Source organism: Nycticebus coucang, chromosome 4, assembly GCF_027406575.1.
Source record: "Nycticebus coucang isolate mNycCou1 chromosome 4, mNycCou1.pri, whole genome shotgun sequence".
In the NCBI taxonomy this organism is placed as follows: Eukaryota; Metazoa; Chordata; class Mammalia; order Primates; family Lorisidae; genus Nycticebus; species Nycticebus coucang.
The window spans coordinates 62,001,906-62,024,993 of record NC_069783.1 but is presented as its reverse complement, the minus strand read 5'-3'; the positions used below and the strand labels follow the sequence as shown (position 1 = coordinate 62,024,993).

The 23,088-nt window shown below is 34.7% G+C and overlaps 1 protein-coding gene across 4 annotated transcripts in view; it reads left to right on the top strand.

Annotated features, from left to right (window-relative positions):
* WDPCP (WD repeat containing planar cell polarity effector) overlaps positions 1 to 23,088 on the top strand; it is a 495,763-nt gene that overhangs the window by 101,373 nt on the left and 371,302 nt on the right. For 3 of the 4 annotated variants that reach the window (XM_053586756.1, XM_053586755.1, XM_053586758.1), the window contains 5 exons: positions 6,080 to 6,166; positions 12,139 to 12,186; positions 13,136 to 13,180; positions 14,676 to 14,746; positions 14,999 to 15,058. In XM_053586756.1, coding sequence (XP_053442731.1) covers positions 6,106 to 6,166; positions 12,139 to 12,186; positions 13,136 to 13,180; positions 14,676 to 14,746; positions 14,999 to 15,058 — 285 coding nt within the window. In that variant the 5' untranslated portion in view covers positions 6,080 to 6,105. The remainder of the gene's footprint in view (positions 1 to 6,079; positions 6,167 to 12,138; positions 12,187 to 13,135; positions 13,181 to 14,675; positions 14,747 to 14,998; positions 15,059 to 23,088) is intronic. The other variant, XM_053586757.1, reaches the window with a different exon arrangement.

Genomic DNA, 23,088 nt, shown 5'->3' with positions numbered 1-23,088 from the left:
ACAATCTGAGTAAGGGGTTTCTAGGAACCAGGTATGGCCAGGAATGGCATTTATGTGTCCTTAGGTTGAAGAAGCTGAATCACACTCTTAAGAAGAAGAGCCAGAGTTACAAACTTCGGGGTGAGGCAAAAGTATCAGATCAAGTAGCCAGGTTAGTGGCTAGGAAATTTAGAGGTATGCGGGTTGAGTAGTTAAGGAGTCATTGTGAACAGATGCAATGTACTGTACCTATTTACTGGGCACATGATGATGGAGGCATGCCTGGTCAGTGGAGCCATGTGACTTCCCATGGTAGTGAAAATAGCTGACTTTAAAGCTTGGCACTGAGACGGAAGCCTGTAATCCTAGCATTCTCTGAGCCTTAGGTAGGAAGATCACTTGAGCTTAGGAGTTGGAGACCAGCCTAAGCAAAAGCGAGATCCTGTCTCTACTAAAAACAGAAAAATTAATCAGGAGTTGGTGGTAGGTAACTGTGGTCCTTGGTACTCAGTAGGCTGAGGCAGGAGGATCACTTGAACCTAGAAGTTTGAGGTTGCTGTGAGTTAAGGTTGACGCCTTGGCACTCTGGCCTGGACAACAGAGTGAGACTCTACTCAAAAAAAAAAAAAAAAAAGAAAGAAAAGAAAGTTGACTTTAAAAACTGGGAAACTACATACTTGTCTCTATTCCCCAGAAAACAAGTGTTTTGTAGATTTATTTAGTGACAATTAATCCGTACTACTAAAATATAGTTTTTAGATTTTAAAAGAAGATTATCAACAGTATATTAGTGAAACTATATTTCATATGTTACTTTCTCAAAATTTAATGTATATGAGAGTAGTTATTCTTAAGGCAAATAAATATTAATCTTAATTTACTTCAATGTAAGCCATGCTGGAGGGAAGGCTTTAACACATTGAGACTTTCTTGAAAATGTTAAGTAGAAAGTAAAAGGGGATTTTCTAGGATTCTCACATCTTTCTGTCCTGAAAGTGTAGGCTATCATAGCTTTTCCCCTGTACAAGAGAACAGTCATTCTAAATTTAGGTCAAGCTCAATTTAAAATCATCCTTTTTTTTTCTCTCATGGAAATTTAAAGTTTAGATTCAGAATGGTCTTCTGAGATGTCTGATACTGAGACATCAACTACCTTATACAATTAAAGACAAAATTGTAAAAATTAGAAAAATATTTAAAAATAAATGAAAATTATGGGTGAATGGCTTTTTCATTCTACTATTTTCATTTGGACAATTCATTTTCCTATTCAATATTCAATAATAAGACAGTTTGCTTTGTTTTTGATTCATTCTTTCATTCATTTCCCTCTGTACAACTAGTTTTTTTCTAGTTCTGTGTAATATCCATTGGGTTTTATCACCCAGAGAAATGCACAAGGGCATTAAGTGGGGCAACATTTCTCAGCTAATTTTGGCAGATGCCCCAACTACTTCAGTACCTTTTAAATCTCTGCCCACACCCTTTTCCCAAAATGTAGAATTCAGCATTCTTCTGAAATTCTTTTCTTCTCTCCTTCAAAACAACTATTTATGCACTAATACAGTATTTGAATAATACAAGCTCAGTCTTGACTACTTTCTCCAGGCAGATTTTTCAAAACAGGAAATTACCAGCATTCTTTTTAACTGTGACACATTTGAGTAAGATTCAAGATGTTTAAAGGTTTTTTTAAAAATCTGCATCTTTCAAAAAACCTGCATAGTGAATAAAGTGGCAAGACATCTTAAGGACTAAAAAAGGCTATTGATTTAGTCCCTACACCCTTGCCCATTTAGTTATTGATATAGATTTTTACATATTTATTTTATTTACTTTATTAATTCTCTTCTGTTTTATGTGGTCTTCCTGGGAGATATTTGAAGTTCAGGAAAAAAGAAATATGAATAATCCACATTTGACTATCTTTTGCCCCCTTCTTGATCACTCATATTTTGAGGAGTCTGTAGGAGTGACAGACAGTGTTTATAAATAAGTCCAGTCATTTACTAATGGACATTAACTGTTTTCTTATCTGACTGACCATCTGCTTGCTAGGTGTACTCCATCAACTGATTGTTGCTGCCATTTCTCCAGGTTATATAAACCACTTCTTGGTCACCATGTCAAGTTTTGCTGGATTCAGATCCTGTTTTGTGTGGGTAAAACCAATCTCATGAATATATCAATTGAATGGACTATCAGTCCTGCTAACTTTCTGCTTGGCATCACCTCTACCCCACCCTTGCTACCACTTCTCTATCCTTATACCATATGTTCCTTATGGGGTCACAAAGAGATCCTCTATAAAATAGGAGGAGAATGTCTTTCTCTTCCTTTTGTTCTGTGCTTTTTAATGGGAAACTAGAACAGTGTTGTTTGCATATCAGAGCATTTTAAGAAATATCTTGTACATTTTTTGAAGTCCTCCCACACCCATTGGAACTACATATGAATCCTTGGGTGCTGAGCTGGAAGACAAGTCCAGGTTATAGACTCCTCTACTTTTCTATTCTCAGAATTTCCTGGGTGTCCAAATGGAGGATTAGCAGCTTTACTCTGGGCATTTGAAGCTCTCCACAGAACCCATTTTGCTTCTCCCAAAACACCAAAATTTCTGATTAGTGTAGGGCTTTCAAACTTAGTAAAGATAAAGGGAGTGGACCTATTGGTTTTTCAAGTTAAAAGCATTTTTCTGCCTCTTAGAAATAATCAATGGAGATTATAAAGAGAACTATACTTCATTCTCCATTATTGTTGTCAGAAGGAAGTTTTAACAAATTATTATTGAATTGACTTAAATTGAAAGATAGAATTTCATGTGTTTCCCTCTTTTGATATGTAAGTAAATTTGTAGCCCTTTAGTTTCAACTATAAAATTTCATATTTAATTTACATGGTAAAAGATATACGTAGCTACAAACAGCTAAACTTCAGCTTTGTCTCTGTGAAAATTGTTGTAAATTGGAATTATTAGTGTCTGACTAAACACTAAATTGTGGAATGAGATTTTTTTATTTTCTAGAATAGTCTATAAGTTAGTGAACTTTGATGCTCATTACTAAAATAAGTATGTACCTGTTTTCATTTTCTTCATTCCCAATGACGTATTAGTCCATTTGGGTATCCTAATTTAAATACCTTTTCTTGTGTAGAAACTTTTCCAGATATGTTTTTCCTTCATAAACTACCTATTGTACTTAGTACTTATTCATTCATATAAGGTCAGAAATCATGTTCGTTACTTCTTTTAGTTTTTTCTATATAAATTTGCATAGTAATAAACATTATATAGTAGCAGAAGCAGCAACGGCAGCAATGGTAAAATAATTAGAGTAAGTATATGCAAAATACATTCCTGATGTAGGCACTTTATTGTGCCCATTATATAGCTGGGAGAATCTTAGAAATAGAGAAGTGAGGTAATTTGTCCAAGTTAGTTTGTAAGCTGAGAAGTCAGAATAAGAAAACAGGATATCAGATTCTAGAATCCACACATTGAATTAAGTAGATACAAAATACATACTTATTTAATTAATTAACCAGTTGTTTTAAATAAACATTCTCTAAATGAAAAGCCTGGATTTACTTATCCTAATACAGTTAAGTATTTTAGTTTTTAAAAAATCTAAAGTTACTAAGCCTCATAAAACGAACTGAAAGTAATTCCAAAGAATTTGGAAACATTTTGGGTAGTGGTGGGGCTCACTAGAGTCACTTCCAAAGTGAAAACTCTGAAAGATAATATTCAATTGAATTGAAAAATTATTAACATTCTTAATATTCCCCTTTCTCTGCTGCTTGCTGAAAATGAATTGCACCCTCTCTCCTAGTAATGCAGTCCACTAGCTCTTCGAATCTGCACTTGTGTATGTGTATAGTAGCAGCCAGAGAGCAGATTTGGGGATCCAGAGGTCCTTTGTTTCATCTCTTACTCTCGTATTTTAATGAGAGAGTAAGAGATGTAAAGAGAGAATTCAGAGCAATCTAAAATTTATGATTGGTATAACCGGTTTCTTTGTTACCCTTTTCATCTTTCCATCATTACCAACCATGCACCTTGACCTATTGCCATCCGTGGAACATCCTATCCTTTTACTCAAACAACTGTCTAGGTTTGTTCCTGTATCTTTATGCCCCCATACAATAGAGTATTGTAATTGTGAGCAGACTCTGGAGCTAGTGTGCAGAGTTTCAAAGCTTATCTCTTTTACTTGTTGGTTGTGAGATCTCTCTGTACTTCACTTTCCTCTTTGTAAGAGTAATGATGATACTACCTCAAAGAGTAGCTATGAAGATTAAATGAGTTAATACAGGCTGGGTGTGGTGGCTCATGTTTATAATCTCAGCACTTGGGGAGGCCAAGGCTGAAGGATCACTTGAGCCCTAAAATTCAAGACCAGGCTGGGCAACACAGCGAGATCCCATCTCTACTGTGAAAAAATTAGCCAGGCATGGTGGTGTGTATCTGTGGTCTTACCTACTCAAGTTGATGAGCCAGGATTGCCTGAGTTTAGGAATTGGAGATTGCAGTGAGTTCTAATCATGCCACTGCATCATTCCAGTTCTGGGGGCAACAGAGGAAGACTTTGTCTCACCAAAAACAAACAAAAAATACATAAAATGTTTAGAACAAGTAAGTGTTTAGTATTACCTGTTGTTATTGTCATAATTTTCTTCATCATCATCATCATCATCATCACTATCATCATCTAACTGGTAAAATCCTATGCTTAATTTGAAGACCCATTAACATTTCACTACTTCTCTGTAGCTTTCTCACAGGCCAGCTGTTTAGGCAGCATTGGGCTTCTCTTCTGTGCTGCTATATTTTTCACTCTGCCATTTCAATGCTTGTTAGTTGAACATGCATCTGTTTTTTGATGTTTGTAAGTGCCTTGAAGTCAAATGTAAAGGTGAAGGAAGGGCAAGGAAGTTTGTCTTATGTCAAAAATTATTTTGGGTTATCACTAATGGGAAGTGTCAGAAATATTTTTGTTCACTCCTAATGTTAAAGAAGCTGAAAGCTTTTTTCTCCATTGAAAAATGTGTTAAAATATTTTTAAAATTTCTTTGTTATTTAAAAGTTTGTTGGAAAGAGTATTTATGTTTTTAATAAATAAAATGTCTGTAGCTCAAGTTACTATATGTTTTTCTAATATATATTCTAGCATACATGTAACATACTACCATATGTATTCCCAAGCAAACATTTGAAAGTTATAAAAATTCCTTTCAAATATTTGTAAAATGTTGACTTTTTTCCTGATGCAGAACTGCCTTCTTCCAATCAATCTAGATTGATGAGGTTTTACTTGATTAAAAAAAAATTAATAGAATCCTTCACCAGCCCCTTCCATAAAAATGGGGGGAAACATAGGAGGTATATTTTTACTATCTTGGTTTTTTAAAAAATGCAGTTAGAATAGAATATCTGGATCTATCATAACATGCAGATTAACAAACTAACTTGAATGGTAATGTGATTTCATACAGTTTACTTTTAAGTAATTGTGTTTCTTATAGTAATAACTGTATACCATTTACCTTGCAAATTCCACTTTAATTAGCCTGTTTGTATGTGAGCTACAAATGTTGGAGATTTTAAATATTTGCTTATATATTAAAATTATAATATAAAAATATTATAATTAAAACCTAATTAACACATGTATATGTAAAAATTAAAATTAAAAAAAGGACCAAAAAACGTGTTTGTCCTTAATAACTACCTAACAGACATTTCTTTTCCTTAAAAATAAAACTTTAAAAAATGCTTAAATACTAAATAACTCTGAATATACTCAGAGCTTAACCAAGCATATGCTATTGAAAACCTAAATACTAAATATATTCTTCTTACCACATTTCTCAATGTGATGACATACTAAATCCAGGAAAAGAAGTGTATTTTTCCTTTTTCTAGAGTTTATTTCTGGATGGTTAACCAAGGATATATTAAAGTATATTTATTCTAATGGTCTATATCTCAAATATTAGTAGTGGAAAATGATTATTTTTAATGTTTCTAAGGGATCTTGGTTTTATTGGCAATAGACAATAATTAATTGGCACCTCTTCTTAATTATTTTTTAAACAGAACATAGATTCCTGTTCTGCCATCAGATGTCTTTCTGCTTGACTGAACTGCACCTGTGGTCTTTGAAGAATACCTTACACATTGGGGGTAAATGAGCTCTAGATTAATTTCAATATTTTTCAAGTATGTTACAACATTATAAGTAAGTACTAGCAAAAATTAGAGCCTAGATTTTCCAGCTAGAGTTGTATTCTTTTCTTTGTTCTTAATGAAAAATTGGTTTTTGGAAAACATTGCTTTTAATTATTCTTATTTTTTTTTCCAGCTTAGTTAGATTGTTAGCTTTGGAAAATAATTTTAATGATTCAGTATTTGTTTCCTTTTAAGATATACACATGTTGAGCGGCACCTGTGGCTCAGTGAGTAGGGCGCCGGCCCCATATGCCGAAGGTGGTGGGTTCAAACCCAGCCCCGGCCAAACTGCAACAAAAACAAAAAAATAGCCGGGTGTTGTGGTGGGCGCCTGTAGTCCCAGCTGCTCGGGAGGCTGAGGCAAGAGAATCGTGTAAGCCCAAGAGTTAGAGGTTGCTGTGAGCCATGTGACGCCACGGCACTCTACCCAAGGGCGGTACAGTGAGACTCTGTCTCTACAAAAAAAAAAAAAAAAGATATACACGTTTAATTTTTTTCTGGGATTATTAACATAATAACAGATTTACATTCATAAATATTTACAGGCTAGCTAATGGTAAAGGCATTTCTATTAGATATTAAAATAACATTTCAAATATATAGCCAAGATGAGTAATTATTTTCATGTTCTTTGTATTTCACATTTCTTGAGAGGGAATAATATAAGTGTGTTTTAACATTGCTTATTAACATTACAGGATAAGTGTATTTCATCAGGAAACATTTTTTAAAAAATTTTTCTTCTTTAATTATCCAAAGCAACAGTTGTATTTAGGAGGGTACTATTATTTATATATCTTTAGCATCATTACTAAGGAAATGGTTTACCTTGCAAAGTATTATTTCTTTATATCAAAATATATAGTTATAATGAATGTAATCTTTTTATTATTTACTTAAAAATGTATAAGGACAGAACTTTCATTAAACAAAGAGGATTTAATACACATTTGCTTCCTCCTAAAACTCTTATAAAACGAGAGTAAATGAATTAAAATAAAGAGGGCATAAACCTATAAGGAATAAGAGAAAAGGAGAGGGGATAACTGCAATTAGGCAATATTTGGAAGATGGAAAGGATGGAAGAATTAGCAGAGCTGAAAAAATCTGAATATCAGTTGCTTATAGAAGTGAATTCCAATGACAGGCAATTTGTATTGTATCTCAAAGCTCTGAAAAGTAACAGAAATTTGAAGAGCCATATACATATATATATATATATATATATATTTTGAGACAGAGTCTCACTATGTCACCCTCCATAGAGTGCTGTAGCATCATAGCTCACAGCAACCTCAAACTCTTAGGCTTAAGTGATTCTCTTGCCTCAGCCTCCCAAGTAGCTGGGACTATAGGTGCCCACCACAATGCCCGGCTATTTTTTGTTTGTAATTGTCACTGTTGTTTAGCAGGCCCAGGCTGGGTTTGAACCTGTCAGGTTTGGTGTATGTGACTGGTGCCCTAGCTGCTGAGCTACAGGTGCTGAGCCAGAAGAGCCATATATTAACAGAAGATGAGAATATGGCATGAGAGTAATAACAAAGAGAATTGAAAGTCTGCAAAAGAAGTTGTGGGACACCTTTCATGTTATGGAAATATTTAATTAGGGAGGCTCTCTAACCTTGGGAAAAACAGTGGAAGAACTGCTGAACAGAAAACAGGGATGAAATGGTAGCCTAAATACTGGTGGGTGAGGTCCTTTTACTCCCACTTCTAAGAATGTCATACCCATTTGTACACTTTCCAAGAAAAAAGGTGCTTGATAGATTCCTCTCTGAAGCAGCTGCATGGCCCCCAATAGAAGACCTATTATTTACATTGACATTTGAAACACCCTAGTCCCTGGCCGATCAATGAAGCCCATCAGTTGGCAAGCTCTATTTTTGTACTCGGGGTTTCCAATCAGCTTTCTAGTGCCTTGTTTCTAAATATGAGCAGAAAGCTAAGGATCACCAAATATTTGAGGTGATTTCTTTCTGAAACTGGAAAGAAAACAAGACAAACAAATTGGTGAAAGGATCTCTGAAGAAATAGAGATAATGTAGGAAGGTGGAAAAAAGTGCAACGGAGACCTAAGCAAAGATCCTAAATCCATGAAACAATAAACAAAACACAGAAGCTTCAAGAACCATATGAAATTATACAGCTCTCTTGGAAGTTATTATAAAAATATGTCACATAAAAACTTCAAAACTCAAACGTGTACAAGAAAAATTTCTCAGAAAAAAAAAAATCCACAAAGGAAGTGAACTTATTTCACTGCTGATGAGGATTTTTCATTGAAGTATTTTCTAGTCAAAATTGCCTGTTTTACATCTTATTCCCTTATTCTCTTATATCTAGGTTTCACCAATCTTTTAATACTTTGATATTCTCCTAGCCCATTGGGACCCTCTTCTCTTCTCTTCCTACCCAGCTTAGACCTCGTGGTTGGAAATCTGATCTATTCTATCTTGATTTCCTTTCATTCCTTGTCTTCTGTTACATGCCCAGCACACTCCTTTGCTGCCCCTCTCTGTGTCCTATAGTTTTTTGTCCCTTCTGTTTCTATTCTGAAGCAGTGAATGGTTTTTAGAGAAGGATTCAGTAGTGGTGCAAAGTGGCCCTGTGGGGAAGGTTATGGTCTTCAGCCACTCTGAGTCTTTAGTAGGGCCTATCTGTTCTCTGTTAGGAACATTCTTCTCTTTGAGCCCGTATGAAACCCTACTTCTTTAGGGCTCAGCTTTAATAAGTCACTCTGCAAGCCTTCCGTGTCATCTGGATGCAGTTAGTAATGCTTTCCTTACGTTTGACATTTAAAAGTATTTTTTTAATTTTTGAAATAATCACAAACTTAACAGAAAAATTGTCAGTACAAAGAATTTATTTTTCTTGAACAATTTGAGAGTAAGTTGTAACTTGATGCCTTATCAACTCCAAATACATTAGTTTGTATTTTTTACAAAAGAGATTTTGTCCTGCATCACCATTATATAGTCACAAAATCAGGAAATTAACAATGATGTACTTTAGTCTAAATTGACCCATTCATCAGATGTCCTATTTTAGTAGAGGGATTTGTTTATAGTCATATGTTATATTTAGTTGTCATTTCTCTTTAGTCCTTCTTTCAGGAACAGATCTTTCATACTTTTTTTTTTAAACGTTCATTACCATAACATTTTAGACCAGTTATTATGTAGGGTGTTCCTAAATTTGTTTGTATTTGAAATTTCCTCACAATTAGATTCAGGTTATGCGTGTGTGGTGGGAATATCTCAGAAGTGGTGCTGTGTTCTCAGTGATTCACATTTTGAATGTCCCTTTTCTGATGGTTTTGTTATTACTTGATTGAGATCGTGTCTGCTAGGCTTCTCTACTACAAAGTTACTTTCTCCTTTGTGATTAATAAGTGTTTTATAAGAGGTATCTTCAAATTATGTAAATTTTATTTTCTGTTTATTTTATCTCTATGGACCCAAGTTTCATATTTTATTCAGTTATTATAATCTATTACTATAATCATTTTGATGTTTAAGTTGTCCCTGATGTTGCCAGAGGACCCTCTTCAAGCTGGTTCTGTGTCTTTTTGACATGTCTCTGTCAACATTTGAGCACTTGCATTCTTTTTGACCCAACAGATATTCCAGGATTATGTTATGCTTTCCTTTTCATAGCCTTGGAATCAGCCACTTCTCTAAGGAGCTTGGTTCCTTTTAGAGGAGAAGGGTGTCTAGAAGCCAAGTTGTGCTTCATGTGTACTTGTTGCTATTGAAGTATTTCCTAGGCCCTCTGTGGACAGAGCTTAAGGAAAATATGTATGTATGAATGTATGTATGTATGTGTACACACATATTCATATTTGTTTAGATATAGGATCTTGGGCTGGTCTCAAATGCTTGGGCTCAGGCAGTCCTCCTGCCTGAGTCTTCTGAGTAGCTGGGGTTATAGATGTGAGCTACCACACCTGGCTCCATATTCACTCATGTTTAAATCTACTTTCATTTCTCCATCTATCTCTATATATTGAAACTATAAGTTTTCACTAGTACTTCAGTCTACCACCACAGGGTTCAGTTAATATCTGTGTGGCCACTCCCTCCCCTGGACGGATATCATTCTCACCTTGTGTGAGTTTTGACACACCATGTTGGTGTCTATGCGAATGTCCTCTTCACCTTGGTCATCTTCTAATAACCCACACCAGGCCATATCCCTGTGAGAATTTCCTTACTCTGCTAGGGTTCTAACATACCAGCCAGATGTGGACTTCTGGAGTCTCTGGGTGAATGTCTTAACTCATTGAGCTCTGGAAACTCTTGTAGGGCAGTTTTCCTTATCTGGATGCCTTCCTTATCTTGCTTGGGTTTTGACAGTTCTGCTCTGATGAGTCAGGGTCCTTTAATATCTCCATAGTTTTATTCTAGAGTTGTGGCACATATTTGAATGTATGGATTGATGGGCATAATTATAGGATGGGATTTTTTTTTTTTTAGAGACAGAGTCTCACTTTATTGCCATTGGTAGAGTGCTATGGCGTCACACAGCTCACAGCAACCTCCAACTCCTGGGCTTAGGCGATTCTCTTGCCTCAGCCTTCCAAGTAGCTGGGACTACAGGCACCCACCACAACGCCTGGCTATTTTTTTGTTGCAGTTTGGCCAGGGCTGGGTTTGAACCCATCATCCTCGGTATATGGGGCTGGTGCCCTGCCCACTGAGCCACAGGCGCCACCCAAGGATGGAATAATTTTATAGAGAATAGTGCCAGTGTACATAATGCTTGTGGTTCTTAGATTTAAAAATATATATTTTATTGAAGTATAACATACATAGATCATAAGAGTATGTTGTGAATTATCAGAAGGTGAACACACCCATAAAATCACCCCTCAGGTCAAGAAATCTAATATTACCAGCACTCATGATGTACCACTCATGACTTTTCTCAATTAATCCTTACTAGATATTTTCCATCTAACTGGTAGAAGTAAACTGCATTCTTTATATGTATCAACTAATAGCATGATGAATAAAATAAACACACGATTGACTATTTTGAAAAAATATTTGAAAAGTAAATTACAGCAGCAATACATTTTTTTTGAAGTTTTATTCAGTTTGAGAAAGTTTGGAGCATTCAGTCACTAGGGGGCAGCCTGTACTGCTTCTACTTTAATAACAGTTGTGTACTCTTAATGTTAGTAACTGAGAATTATTTTGCATGAAGAAAACAAATGTTCCTTCAGTGAAAAAAATACTTCATTCTTCATAAATATGATGAAAAAAGGACAAAATTATTTTGTTCTCTTATATTTAAATAGCAAGAACAGATTCTTTGGTTAAATGAATCTTAACATCTGGGAAGTGTAGCTTTGCTTCTTAAGTAGCCCAGCAGAGTGTCCAGATTTGAATGGGTTTAGAAGGCTTTTTGAATTTAAACAAGTTTCAGATAATAATTTATCCATACCTTTCTCTAATCCTCCCTTTCTTTCCTGCAGATTTTCCCCAAATGGGAAATAGATTCTTAAGCTAAATTGGAGAAAAGAAAGCCACAGCTTGGAATCCAACAGTTAGGGCATTTTCTTCCATCCACTGATTTCATTTGGCATTAGTTAGTGGCAGTTCCTTTTGGTAGCGCCCTGTGAAAAATATCAGAGGAAGTGTGAAAGCGAAAACTTGGTCTTTCTTGATTTCAGTTCTTTACTAATCTTTTCCTCATGCCATTCTAGTTTTGTATAAATCTTTTCTCATTAGATTGATAAACTTGCAGTTTTTGCGTTTTTGGAGATGAACCCATCTCCAGATGCTTTTGAGCCATTTTATTTCTAGTAACATAAGGAGACTGTGTCTGCTGTTCTCCTCCTCCCTTCCCCCTGTATAGTATGGGTGGCTTCTTATTCTCTGGAACTTGTTATATAATTTAATGTTATTTCTTCCTTTCTATAGATAGAGACATCGGGATCTACCAGTATTATGACAAGAAAGATACACCAGGTAAAGTACCTATTCTACTAAGCTAATTTTTTTTTTTTTTTGGCCGGGGCTGGGTTTGAACCCGCCACCTCCGGCATATGGGACCGGCGCCCTACCCGCTGAGCCACAGGCACCGCCGTCTACTAAGCTAATTTTTATAAACTAAATATTCTAAACTGTGAAATACTGACCATTAATAACTGTTTTTTTATGAGCTTTAGATAAATTCTAGAATTTATCTAAAAGTCACTTCAGTACTTTATAAAAATGCTGAGGTTGATACCTATCTATTCTATATAAAGTAAAGTAATATTGAGAAAATGCTGTAGAAGAACATGAAAATTCTGATTTTACTGCTGATCAGGCTGATAACAGGACAGTCTAGTCACGTTTATTTATCGGTGTCCCAGTAGAGGGCATTGTTAACGCATGGGTCGCCCATGCTGGCCTCCCAGATCCTCACCTGATATCTGAAATAGGCATTTCTGAGTGAATGATCAATTTTCTTTATCTGATTAATCCTGTTAATCCCAGAAGTTTTATGATGGGCCAAAAGGTCTTTCTAGCTAGAGTTACTTCCTGTTTTGGTCTGTGTTGAAGTGGGCTTGTGTGAGTATCCTGTGTGCTTAGCTTAGTGGTTAATAGGCTGACTTCACGGTTCTGATGATAGACAGAAGCAGCTTCTATTCTGGCCTTGGTTGCAGTTCTCTTCCCTATCTGATGAGATTGGAGGCTCAGGATATTGGCCTACCTGTTGTGCCTTTTTCACTACAAATTTAAAAAAATATCTCTATGAAAGGAAAACATCTTAATTATGGCATTTTAAAAACTGTCCTTTAGAGAGTTTAGCATAGTTTATTAATCTCAATAATGCATATAATCATCTATAATATTAAAAATATAAGGTATTATAATTAAAATAAATTCCTGTTTTTTCCTTCTTTCTTTCTCTCCTCTGCCGTTATACCAGCAACAGAACATGGTAACTTAGAAGAAAAACAGAAGCTGGCAGAGTGTAAGCTTACTTAATATAATTTTGGAATTATTATAAAACTGTAAAATATTCATTGTGCACAAATAAGAAACATTATTCCCTCTAAATTTCTTATAATTACAAATTCTCATTATTTAGGTACATAAACATGTAAGAATTATATTTGTTGGGCCTTTATAATTTCCAATTTTGATAAGATCTCTGCTTATATAAAGATAAGCTTTCTTCATGAACTATATAGATACTATTTAATATATTTGAAATAAGTGTACCAGTCTTAATTTATTATAGTCACATTTAATTATTCATACTTTGTCTAAATTATTAACTTATTTTACTCATTTTAAGAAAATAAGATTTGTATTATCAGTGTTAGCATTTTATTCACTCTCATCTATTCTGTTGTCAAGTATTGTTGCATATATAATATAGCTACAATGTGATATAGTTTTATTATTGAAAATTAAATAAAATTCCATATTTTATTTGGACTATAGCTGGAACCAAAAGTCTCACTTGTTTTCTGGTTTTAAATTGTGGAACTGATATTTAATTTTTAAAAATAGTGTATTAGTAGCTGCAACACAGATTTTAAAACTTTTACATATTCTCTGCACATCAAAATTATGTTTATAGAACTAAATTAACTTGCTGAAATAAGATGTATAATAATTCTACTCAAATTTAAATATCTGTATATACTATCTTATATATATATGCATATACATATACACCAACATAAATATAATGCTTTAGAATTATTAATTAAAGAATCCAAACATGAATTTATTTTTATGATAAAATAGATTTGAGTTTAACATTTTATTAATTCTTTTTAATAGAACTATTTTTAAGTTTGTTTTAGGCTAACATTGTGACTCTACTAAATAATTTGTCTTTTTAAAAATTTATTTAAAACAAAACTAAGTCTTATCACTATTGAATTGTGGTGTAGATTTTAGAAAAGACTTTTAAATTAAAAAGAGCACTATTAGTTCCTAATTTTTAAAACTTAGATTTCTCTTAATTTTTTCCCTTAGTTTTAAAAATGCTTCATTTAATTTCATTTTCTATATATCATTTTTGTATTCCATTTCTTTTCTCACTTTATTCATTTACTCACAGGAATTTTTAGATCTTAGTATGCCATTTGCAGAATTCAAAATTTCATTTTGATTGAACATTTAATTATTTACATGAAAAAGTTACTTCAGTGGTAAAGAGTGGGCCATTTACCATTAAATACTAGATTCACAGGCCTAGCAACCTTTCCCAGGGATTTTCTAAGCCTTATTGGTTGTCATCATAAAATTATGATTAGGGAGATTGTTTTGTGGTAAAAATCCTGTTCCTATGACAAAGCCTTTCAAAAGGCTGTCATTTGATGATAGAAACGAAGCCCACTTCCTCTCAATTATGGGGGTGTTTTATTTTAATCTTCCTAAGGCACACTGCTAAGCAGAGTTTCCTTTTTAAATCTTGTTTAACTAACTGTAGTACATGTTTTATTTGCCAGCACGAGATTATCCTTGGACGCTTAAAAACAGACGCCCAGAAAAACTCCGAGACTCACTGAAAGAGTTGGAGGTATCTTTTAAAAAGTTTCAAAAATGGCAACAAACAAATCTGTTTTAAAACATCTTTCAACAGCTTTAATTTTCATAAAGGATCAGCTCTCATGGTGATGATAGCTTTGCTTTTGTCCAGTGAGGAGTTCCAAAACAGTTGCATCTTTGTGTGGCATGTTGATCTTTTTTTGCTTGCAAATCAGAAGCACTTTAACTGATAATGACGATATGTGTAGCCAACTGCACTCTCTCTTTTTCTGTTGTACTTCAGGAGCTGATGGAAAACAGTCAGTGTGTGCTAAGCAAATGGAAGAACAAATATGTCTGTCAGGTAAAATGATTTGAGAAGCTTTTGAGGGTTTATAACCAATGGAGCTGAAAACTATGTAGTAATTGGTATTCTTGTACTATGGTAGGTAATGCACAGAATTTTCTTAGGAGTGGATATTTCAGAGTTTGAATTCTAGGTATTCTAGAGCTAAAACTAGACAGACACAGGCCATGAGCCTCATTAATCAATAGTAATCAGTATAATTGTACTAACATAAACACTAATAAAAGTCTTTTCATATTATATTTTTTGTTTGGATCTGTTTTATTAAATGTTTACTTGCATAGACTTAATGATATTTTTGAATAAATATGAGATCATAGGATAAAAGGCTTTTGGGCATACTATTCTTGTGATTTTTAAATACCATGCTTATGGAAAACAACAAGCAGACTAGAGTTAGACCTAATATAACAGGACATTGGTCCTTACCTTTTGAACTTTCTAAGTTGTGCTATTTACTATGTAGCCATTAGTCACATGTGACTATTTGAATAATTACATAAAATTAAAATTCAGTTCCTTAGTTGCACTACCCATATTTTAAGTACTCAGTAGCCACATGTTATCATATTGGACAATGCAGATATAGAAGATTTCCATCTCAAAAAGTTTTGTTGCACAGCACTGTTAGGACCTTTACAAAGTGATCTAAATATTGAATGATGCTAGAGTCAGAACATAATCTGGACTTAAATGCCTTAGCTTTGCTGATAGGCTTTAAAAATACCCTTGGTTGAGAAAAATTTTATATGCTTGTGATAAAAAGAATAATTATTAGTCATTCATGGAATTTAAGTTGCATTAATATTACTAATATTTATAACTGACTTCTGGAATCAAATATCCTGTGTCAATTTAAATTCTTATTTACAGTATAGTTTATATCAAACCATTCTTATTTGCAGTTTAGCTGCATGGTTCTGTTCATGATATACAACAATCAAATTTGTCATAATTATAAGCAGATCTATAATTACCATTTGAATATAGACTATTGTTTTAGTGGATCCTGGTTTTTCCTCATTTTTTATCTAAACTAGTCTACCTTTACTAATGGAGGTATAATAATAGGTTAGCTCCTCAACTGGCATATATTTTTATCTTTCTGAGACTGTTTATAAGGCTGAATTAATATTTTTAGAGACAAAATACTTCTTAAATTTGCCTTAGAATACTATGAAAAATGATGAGATTTTAAAAAATTATAGCTTGTTTGAATAATGGTAAGTTTCAATCAAGCTTTAAAACTTGAGTACAAAATATGTTTCAGAAAGTTTCAAACTTGGTACAACTCAAACTTGTGGTTCTTAATGCCATTACTCACCTTATAAATAGGCTGAAAATTATTTGACTGGAGGGCAAGCCTGCCACCTATAGTAAGAGGTGTGTCTCATGGCCTCCACCCTTACCCATTATACAGGGTAAGTTGGAACATGTTGGGCATCTTAAAATATGCAGTGGAGCATCCCGATAGACAGTCCTTTTTAGATAGACTTTATTGCATTTTAATGTAATAGTGTGTGTGTGTCTGAGGTGGGGAGGGGCATTTGGAGAAGGATGCTCCTCACTATTGAATTAATTCAACACATTAAAACAATTTTCATGATAGTATATATATATATATTGCTATAAATTATAATAATTTATAGCAATTTAACAATACTGATTAATTAGGCTGGTACACCAATGAGTCTGCTTTTAATATTTTCAATAGGACTTAGCTCTTTTATGTTTTGTCATATTTTGTACTTTATTTCTGTGATGAATAAGATTTTTTTCAAGTAGACACTTTGCTCCTAGCACATTCTTTTTTAAAATTTCAGATTTATATGAGGGCACAAACCATTAGGCTATATAATTTAAGCATGTAAGGTTAAAGTTGAAGTTGTAGCTATGTCCTGCACCCAGGAGTGTGCCATATATCCATGCCTTGTACCCACTGGGTGAGAATCTACTGTACCCCTTGCCCCCATCTTGAATATAATTGAGTTTTTCTCTCATGTGGATTGGTATTCAGTATGTGTGATGCTTGTTTTTCCAGTTTTGTAACACTTTACTTAGAGTGTTCTCCAAATCCATCCTGGTTGTTACAAAGTATGCAAAATCTCATCTTTTTTATGGTTTAACAGTATTCCATGGTATACATATACTATAGTTTATTAATCCTTTCATGTGTGATAGGGGCTTGGGTTGTTTCCAAATCTTTGTGATTGTGAACTGAGCTGCTATGAACATTCTAGTGCAAATGTCCTTGTGGTAAAATGTCTTTTCCTCATTTGGGTAAATGCCTAGTAGTGGGATTGGAGGGTCAAATGGTAGGTTAACTTTTAGTTCTTTGAAGAATCTCCATACTTCTTTCCAAAAAGACTGTACTAGTTTGCAGTCCTACCAACAGGGCATGAGTGGTTCTTGTCTCTGTACCCATGCCAACAATTGTTGCTTTGGGACCTTGTGATGTGGGCCATTCTCACTGGGGTTAGGTAATATGTCAGAATGGTTTTGATTTGCATTTCTGTGATAATTAGGCATGATGAGCATTTTTTCATGTGTTTATTGGCCATTCTTCTGTCCTTACGAGAGAAACTTCTATTTATATCTCTTGTCCAGTTTTTAATGGGGTTGTTTGCTCTTTTCCTGTTGATACACTTGAGTTTATTAGATTCTAGATCTGTTAGATTCATAGCATGCAAATATCTTCTTCCATTTGGAAGGTGCTCTTTTTGCTTTGTGGATTGTGTCCTTAGCTGTGCAAAACCTTTTTAACTTGATCAGATCTCATTTGTTTATTTTTGTTGCTGCTGCAATTCCCAGTGGTGTCTTCTGGTCTTCTTCCTAGCACATTCTTAATGTGATATATTTTATTTTATTTTTGGATGAGACCGATTTCCCTTTATTAGTAAGATGGCTTATATTTTAACAAGATAATTTCATCTCCACCCTGTCCACAGGTTCAGGTCTGTTCCTGTATCTTTAGAGCTTTAGAGAGACCTACTAAAATTATCCATCTACTTCTTCAGTTTCTAAATAGGAATCTTAGTTAGGTCTTGTAAAATGTGTGTGTTTTATTCTAAAAGAGCTCTAATATCACAATAAGTTAAAATTGTTATACTCAAGATAAATTTAGCTTAAGGAAAGGATCCATTTAGCTTTTTTTTTTGTTAAATATCTCTTAAATTTTTACTTGGTTATAAAATAAGTAAACCATTTCAACAGGCTCCCCAAAAGTCCTCTTTTTGTGCACATGTCTAGTATGGTGATTCCCAATGTAATGCATGCTTTAATTTTATAAGTGATTTCCTCATATGTTAGCCTTAGGCAGTAGCTGACCACAGCATAATATTCTGGAACTCCTAGAAAAGGAGTGAAAAAAATTGCTCAACATCTTGGTGCTAACACATTTGTACTCACAGTCTTTTAATTTGGCTACCTCTCTTCTAATGTAAATGTTTGACCCCAAGAAATGGTAAATTTAGGATTTGCAAATTTATTTTAATCGTTGTCTCTTTGCAGTCCTATTTCTTCTAAAAGTTCAATTGTTTAAAAATGAATGAAGCATTACAACAAATAAAGGATTTCAAAGGATGTATTCTGGGCTTGGATCTTTCCCTGTGTCTAACGAGGATTTATAGGTTGTCACAATTAATAGTGTCAATTTAATGACCTGTCAATTGTACCATTTAAAAAAATGATTCCCATCACTTACAACTTAAGGACAGTTTGCAGATCAAGACTTACATATATATTAATATATGTTCAGGATAAAAATTATGTCGGCTAATTTTTCAGACTATGCCTATTACTAGTTTAAGATGTATTAAAACAGTGGTTCTCAACCAGGAAGGTGCTTTAGCCTTCCTAATGCTGCAACGTATTTTCATTGTTCAAAAGGGGTTGCGGCCCACAGGTTGAGAACTGCTGTATTAAAAGGTTTGCATAGATAAAAATTATGTTTTCATGGCTCGGTACCCATAGCACAGTGAGTAGGGCGCCAACCACATACACTGAGGCAGGCAGGTTCAAGCCTGGCCTGAGCCTGCAAAACCACGACAACTGCAACAACAAAAAAAAAATAGCCGGGTGTTGTGGTAGGCGCCTGTGGTCTTAGCTGCTTGGGAGGCTGAGGCTAGAGAATCACTTAAGCCCAAGAGTTTTGAGGTTGCTGTGAGCTGTGATGCCATGGTACTCTACCCAGGGCGACAGCTTCAGACTGTCTCAAAAAAAAGATGTTTTTTGATGTTTTCAGGCTAATACTTTAGACTATGCCTATTACTAGTTTAAGATGTGTTAAAAGGTATGACATATAGAATTTTAGTTCTACTACTATTAATTTCTTACTTTTATTTTTTTGTCTTCTAAAATCACTTCATAAAGAAGATATTTAATGATGTCTTGTTTTTAATTTCTTAAACCATTATACAAACTTTCATTAGGGAATAATACTTTCATAATTAAAACACATCACTCTGCTGGGATTTTTTTAAGAGCTATAAAGAATTGTGCTTTAAGTCATATTCATCTTTGCAGATTTACATTATTAGTTTTTTTTTTTCTTTTTATTGTTGGGGATTCATTGAGGGTACAATAAGACAGGTTACACTGATTGCAATTGTTAGGTAAAGTCCCTCTTGCAATCATGTCTTGCCCCCATAAAGTGTGACACACACCAGGCCCCACCCCCCTCCCCCGTCCCTCTTTCTGCTTCCCCCCCATAACCTTAATTGTCATTAATTGTCCTCATATCAAAATTGAGTACATAGGATTCAAGCTTCTCCATTCTTGTGATGCTTTACTAAGAATAATGTCTTCCACTTCCATCCAGGTTAATACGAAGGATGTAAAGTCTCCATTTTTTTTTAATAGCTGAATAGTATTCCATGGTATACATATACCACAGCTTGTTAATCCATTCCTGGGTTGGTGGGCATTTAGGCTGTTTCCACATTTTAGTGATTATAAATTGAGCTGCAATAAACAGTCTAGTACAAGTGTCCTTATGATAAAAGGATTTTTTTTCTTTCTGGGTAGATGCCCAGTAGTGGGATTGCAGGATCAAATGGGAGGTCTAGCTTGAGTGCTTTGAGGTTTCTCCATACTTCCTTCCAGAAAGGTTGTACTAGCTTGCAGTCCCACCAGCAGTGTAAAAGTGTTCCCTTCTCTCCACATCCACGCCAGCATCTGCAGTTTTGAGATTTTGTGATGTGGGCCATTCTCACTGGGGTTAGATGGTATCTCAAGGTTGTTTTGATTTGCATTTCTCTAATATATAGAGATGATGAACATTTTTTCATGTGTTTGTTAGCCATTCGTCTGTCATCTTTAGAGAAGGTTCTATTCATCTCTCTTGCCCATTCATATATGGGATTGTTGGCTTTTTTCATGTGGATTAATTTGAGTTCTCGATAGATCCCAGTTATCAAGCTTTTGTCTGATTGAAAATATGCAAATATCCTTTCCCATTGTGTAGGTTGTCTCTTTGCTTTGGTTATTGTCTCCTTAGCTGTACAGAAGCTTTTCAGTTTAATGAAGTCCCATTTGTTTATTTTTGTTGTTGTTGCAATTGCCATGGCAGTCTTCTTCATGAAGTCTTTCCCCAGGCCAATATCTTCCAGTGTTTTTCCTATGCTTTCTTGGAGGATTTTTATTGTTTCATGCCTTAAATTTAAGTCCTTTATGCATCTTGAATCAATTTTTGTGAGTGGGGAAAGGTGTGGGTCCAGTTTCAGTCTTTTACATGTAGACATCCAGTTCTCCCAACACCATTTATTGAATAAGGAGTCTTTCCCCCAGGGTATGTTCTTGTTTGGTTTATCGAAGATTAGGTGGTTGAAAGCTGTTAGTTTCATTTCTTGGTTTTCCATTCGATTCCAAGTGTCTATGTCTCTGTTTTTGTGCCAGTACCATGCTGTCTTGAGCACTATGGCTTTGTAGTACAGACTAAAATCTGGTATGCTAATGCCCCCAGCTTTATTTTTGTTACTAAGAACTGCCTTAGCTATACGGGTTTTTTTCCTGTTCCATACAAAACGCAGGATCATTTTTTCCAAATCTTGAAAGTACGATGTTGGTATTTTGATAGGAATGGCATTGAATAGGTAGATTGCTTTGGGAAGTGTAGACATTTTAACAATGTTGATTCTTCACATCCATGAGCATGGTATGTTCTTCCATTTGTTAATATCCTCTGCTATTTCCTTTCTGAGGATTTCATAGTTTTCTTTATAGAGGTCCTTCACCTCCTTCGTTAGGTATACTCCTAGGTATTTCATTTTCTTTGAAACTATGGTGAAGGGAGTTGTGTCCTTAATTAGCTTCTCATCTTGACTGTTATTGGTGTATACAAAGGCTACTGACTTGTGGACATTGATTTTATATCCTGAAACATTACTTCAGGAGTAATGACTTCTAGGAGTCTTGTGGTTGAGTCTTTTGGGTTCTCTAAGTATAAGATCATGTCGTCAGCAAAGAGGGAGAGTTTGACCTCCTCTGCTCCCATTTGGATTCCCTTTATTTCCTTGTCTTGCCGAATTGTATTGGCTAGAACTTCCAGCACTACGTTGAATAGTAAAGGTGACAGAGGACAACCTTGTCTGGTTCCAGTTCTAAGAGGAAAAGCTTTCAGTTTTACTCCATTCAGTAAAATATCAGCTGTGGGTTTGTCATAGATAGCTTCAATCAGTTTTAGAAATGTGCCACCTATGCCTATACTCTTCAGTGTTCTAATTAGAAAAGGATGCTGGATTTTATCAAATGCTTTTTCTGCATCTATTGAGAGGATCATGTGATCTTTATTTGTGCCTCTGTTAATATGGTGGATAACGTTTATGGACTTGCGTATGTTAAAGCAGCCTTGCATCCCTGGGATGAAGCCTACTTGATCATGATGAATGACTTTTTTGATGATAAGCTGTAATCTATTGGCTAGGATTTTGTTGAGAATTTTTGCATCTATATTCATGAGTGAGATTGGTCTGAAATTCTCCTTTTTATTTGGGTGTTTTCCTGGTTTTGGTATCAGGGTGATGTTTGCTTCATAGAATGTGTTGGGGGAAGATTCCTTCTTCCTCAATGTTTTGGAATAATTTCTGCAGTACAGGAATAAGCTCTTCCTTGAAGGTTTGATAGAATTCTGGAGTGAGGCCATCTGGACCAGGGCATTTTTTGGTTGGAAGATTTTTTATTGTTTCTTTGATCTCAGTGCTTGAAATTGGTCTGTTCAGGAGCTCTATTTCTTCCTGGCTGAGTCTAGGGAGAGGGTGTGATGCCAAATATTTATCCATTTCCTTCACATTGTTAAATTTCTGGGCATAGAGTTTCTGGTAGTATTCAGAGATGATCTCTTGTATCTCTGTGGGATCAGTTGTTATTTCCCCTTTATCATTTCTGATTGAGGTTACTAGAGATTTTACTTTTCTATTCCTCGTTAGTCTGGCCAATGGTTTATCTATTTTATTTATTTTTTCAAAAAACTAACTCCTTGTTTCATAAATTTTCTGAATGATTCTTTTGTTTTCAATTTCATTGATCTCTGATTTGATTTTGGATATTTCTTTTCTTCTACTGAGTTTAGGCTTAGATTGTTCTTCTTTTTCCAATTCCATAAGATGGCTTGTGAGATTGTGATGCGCTCTCTTTCTGTTTTTTGAATGTAGGCATCTAAAGTGATGAATTTTCCTCTCAAAACTGCTTTTGCAGTATCCCGCAGGTTTTGGTAGGTTGTGTCTTCATTGTTGTTATTCTCAAGGAAGTTAATGATTTCCTGTTTTATTTCTTCCTGCACCCATCTGTTTTTCAACAGAAGATTGTTTAATTTCCATGCCTTTGTGTGGGGTCGAGCGTTTTTGTTAGAGTTGAGTTCCACCTTTAGTGCCTTATGGTCTGAGATGATACAAGGTAAAATTTCAATTCTTTTGATTTTGTTGATATTTGTTTTGCATCCCAGGATATGATCAATTTTGGAGAATGTTCCATGGGGTGATGAGAAGAATGTATATTCTTTATCTTTGGGATGGAGTGTTCTATATGCGTCT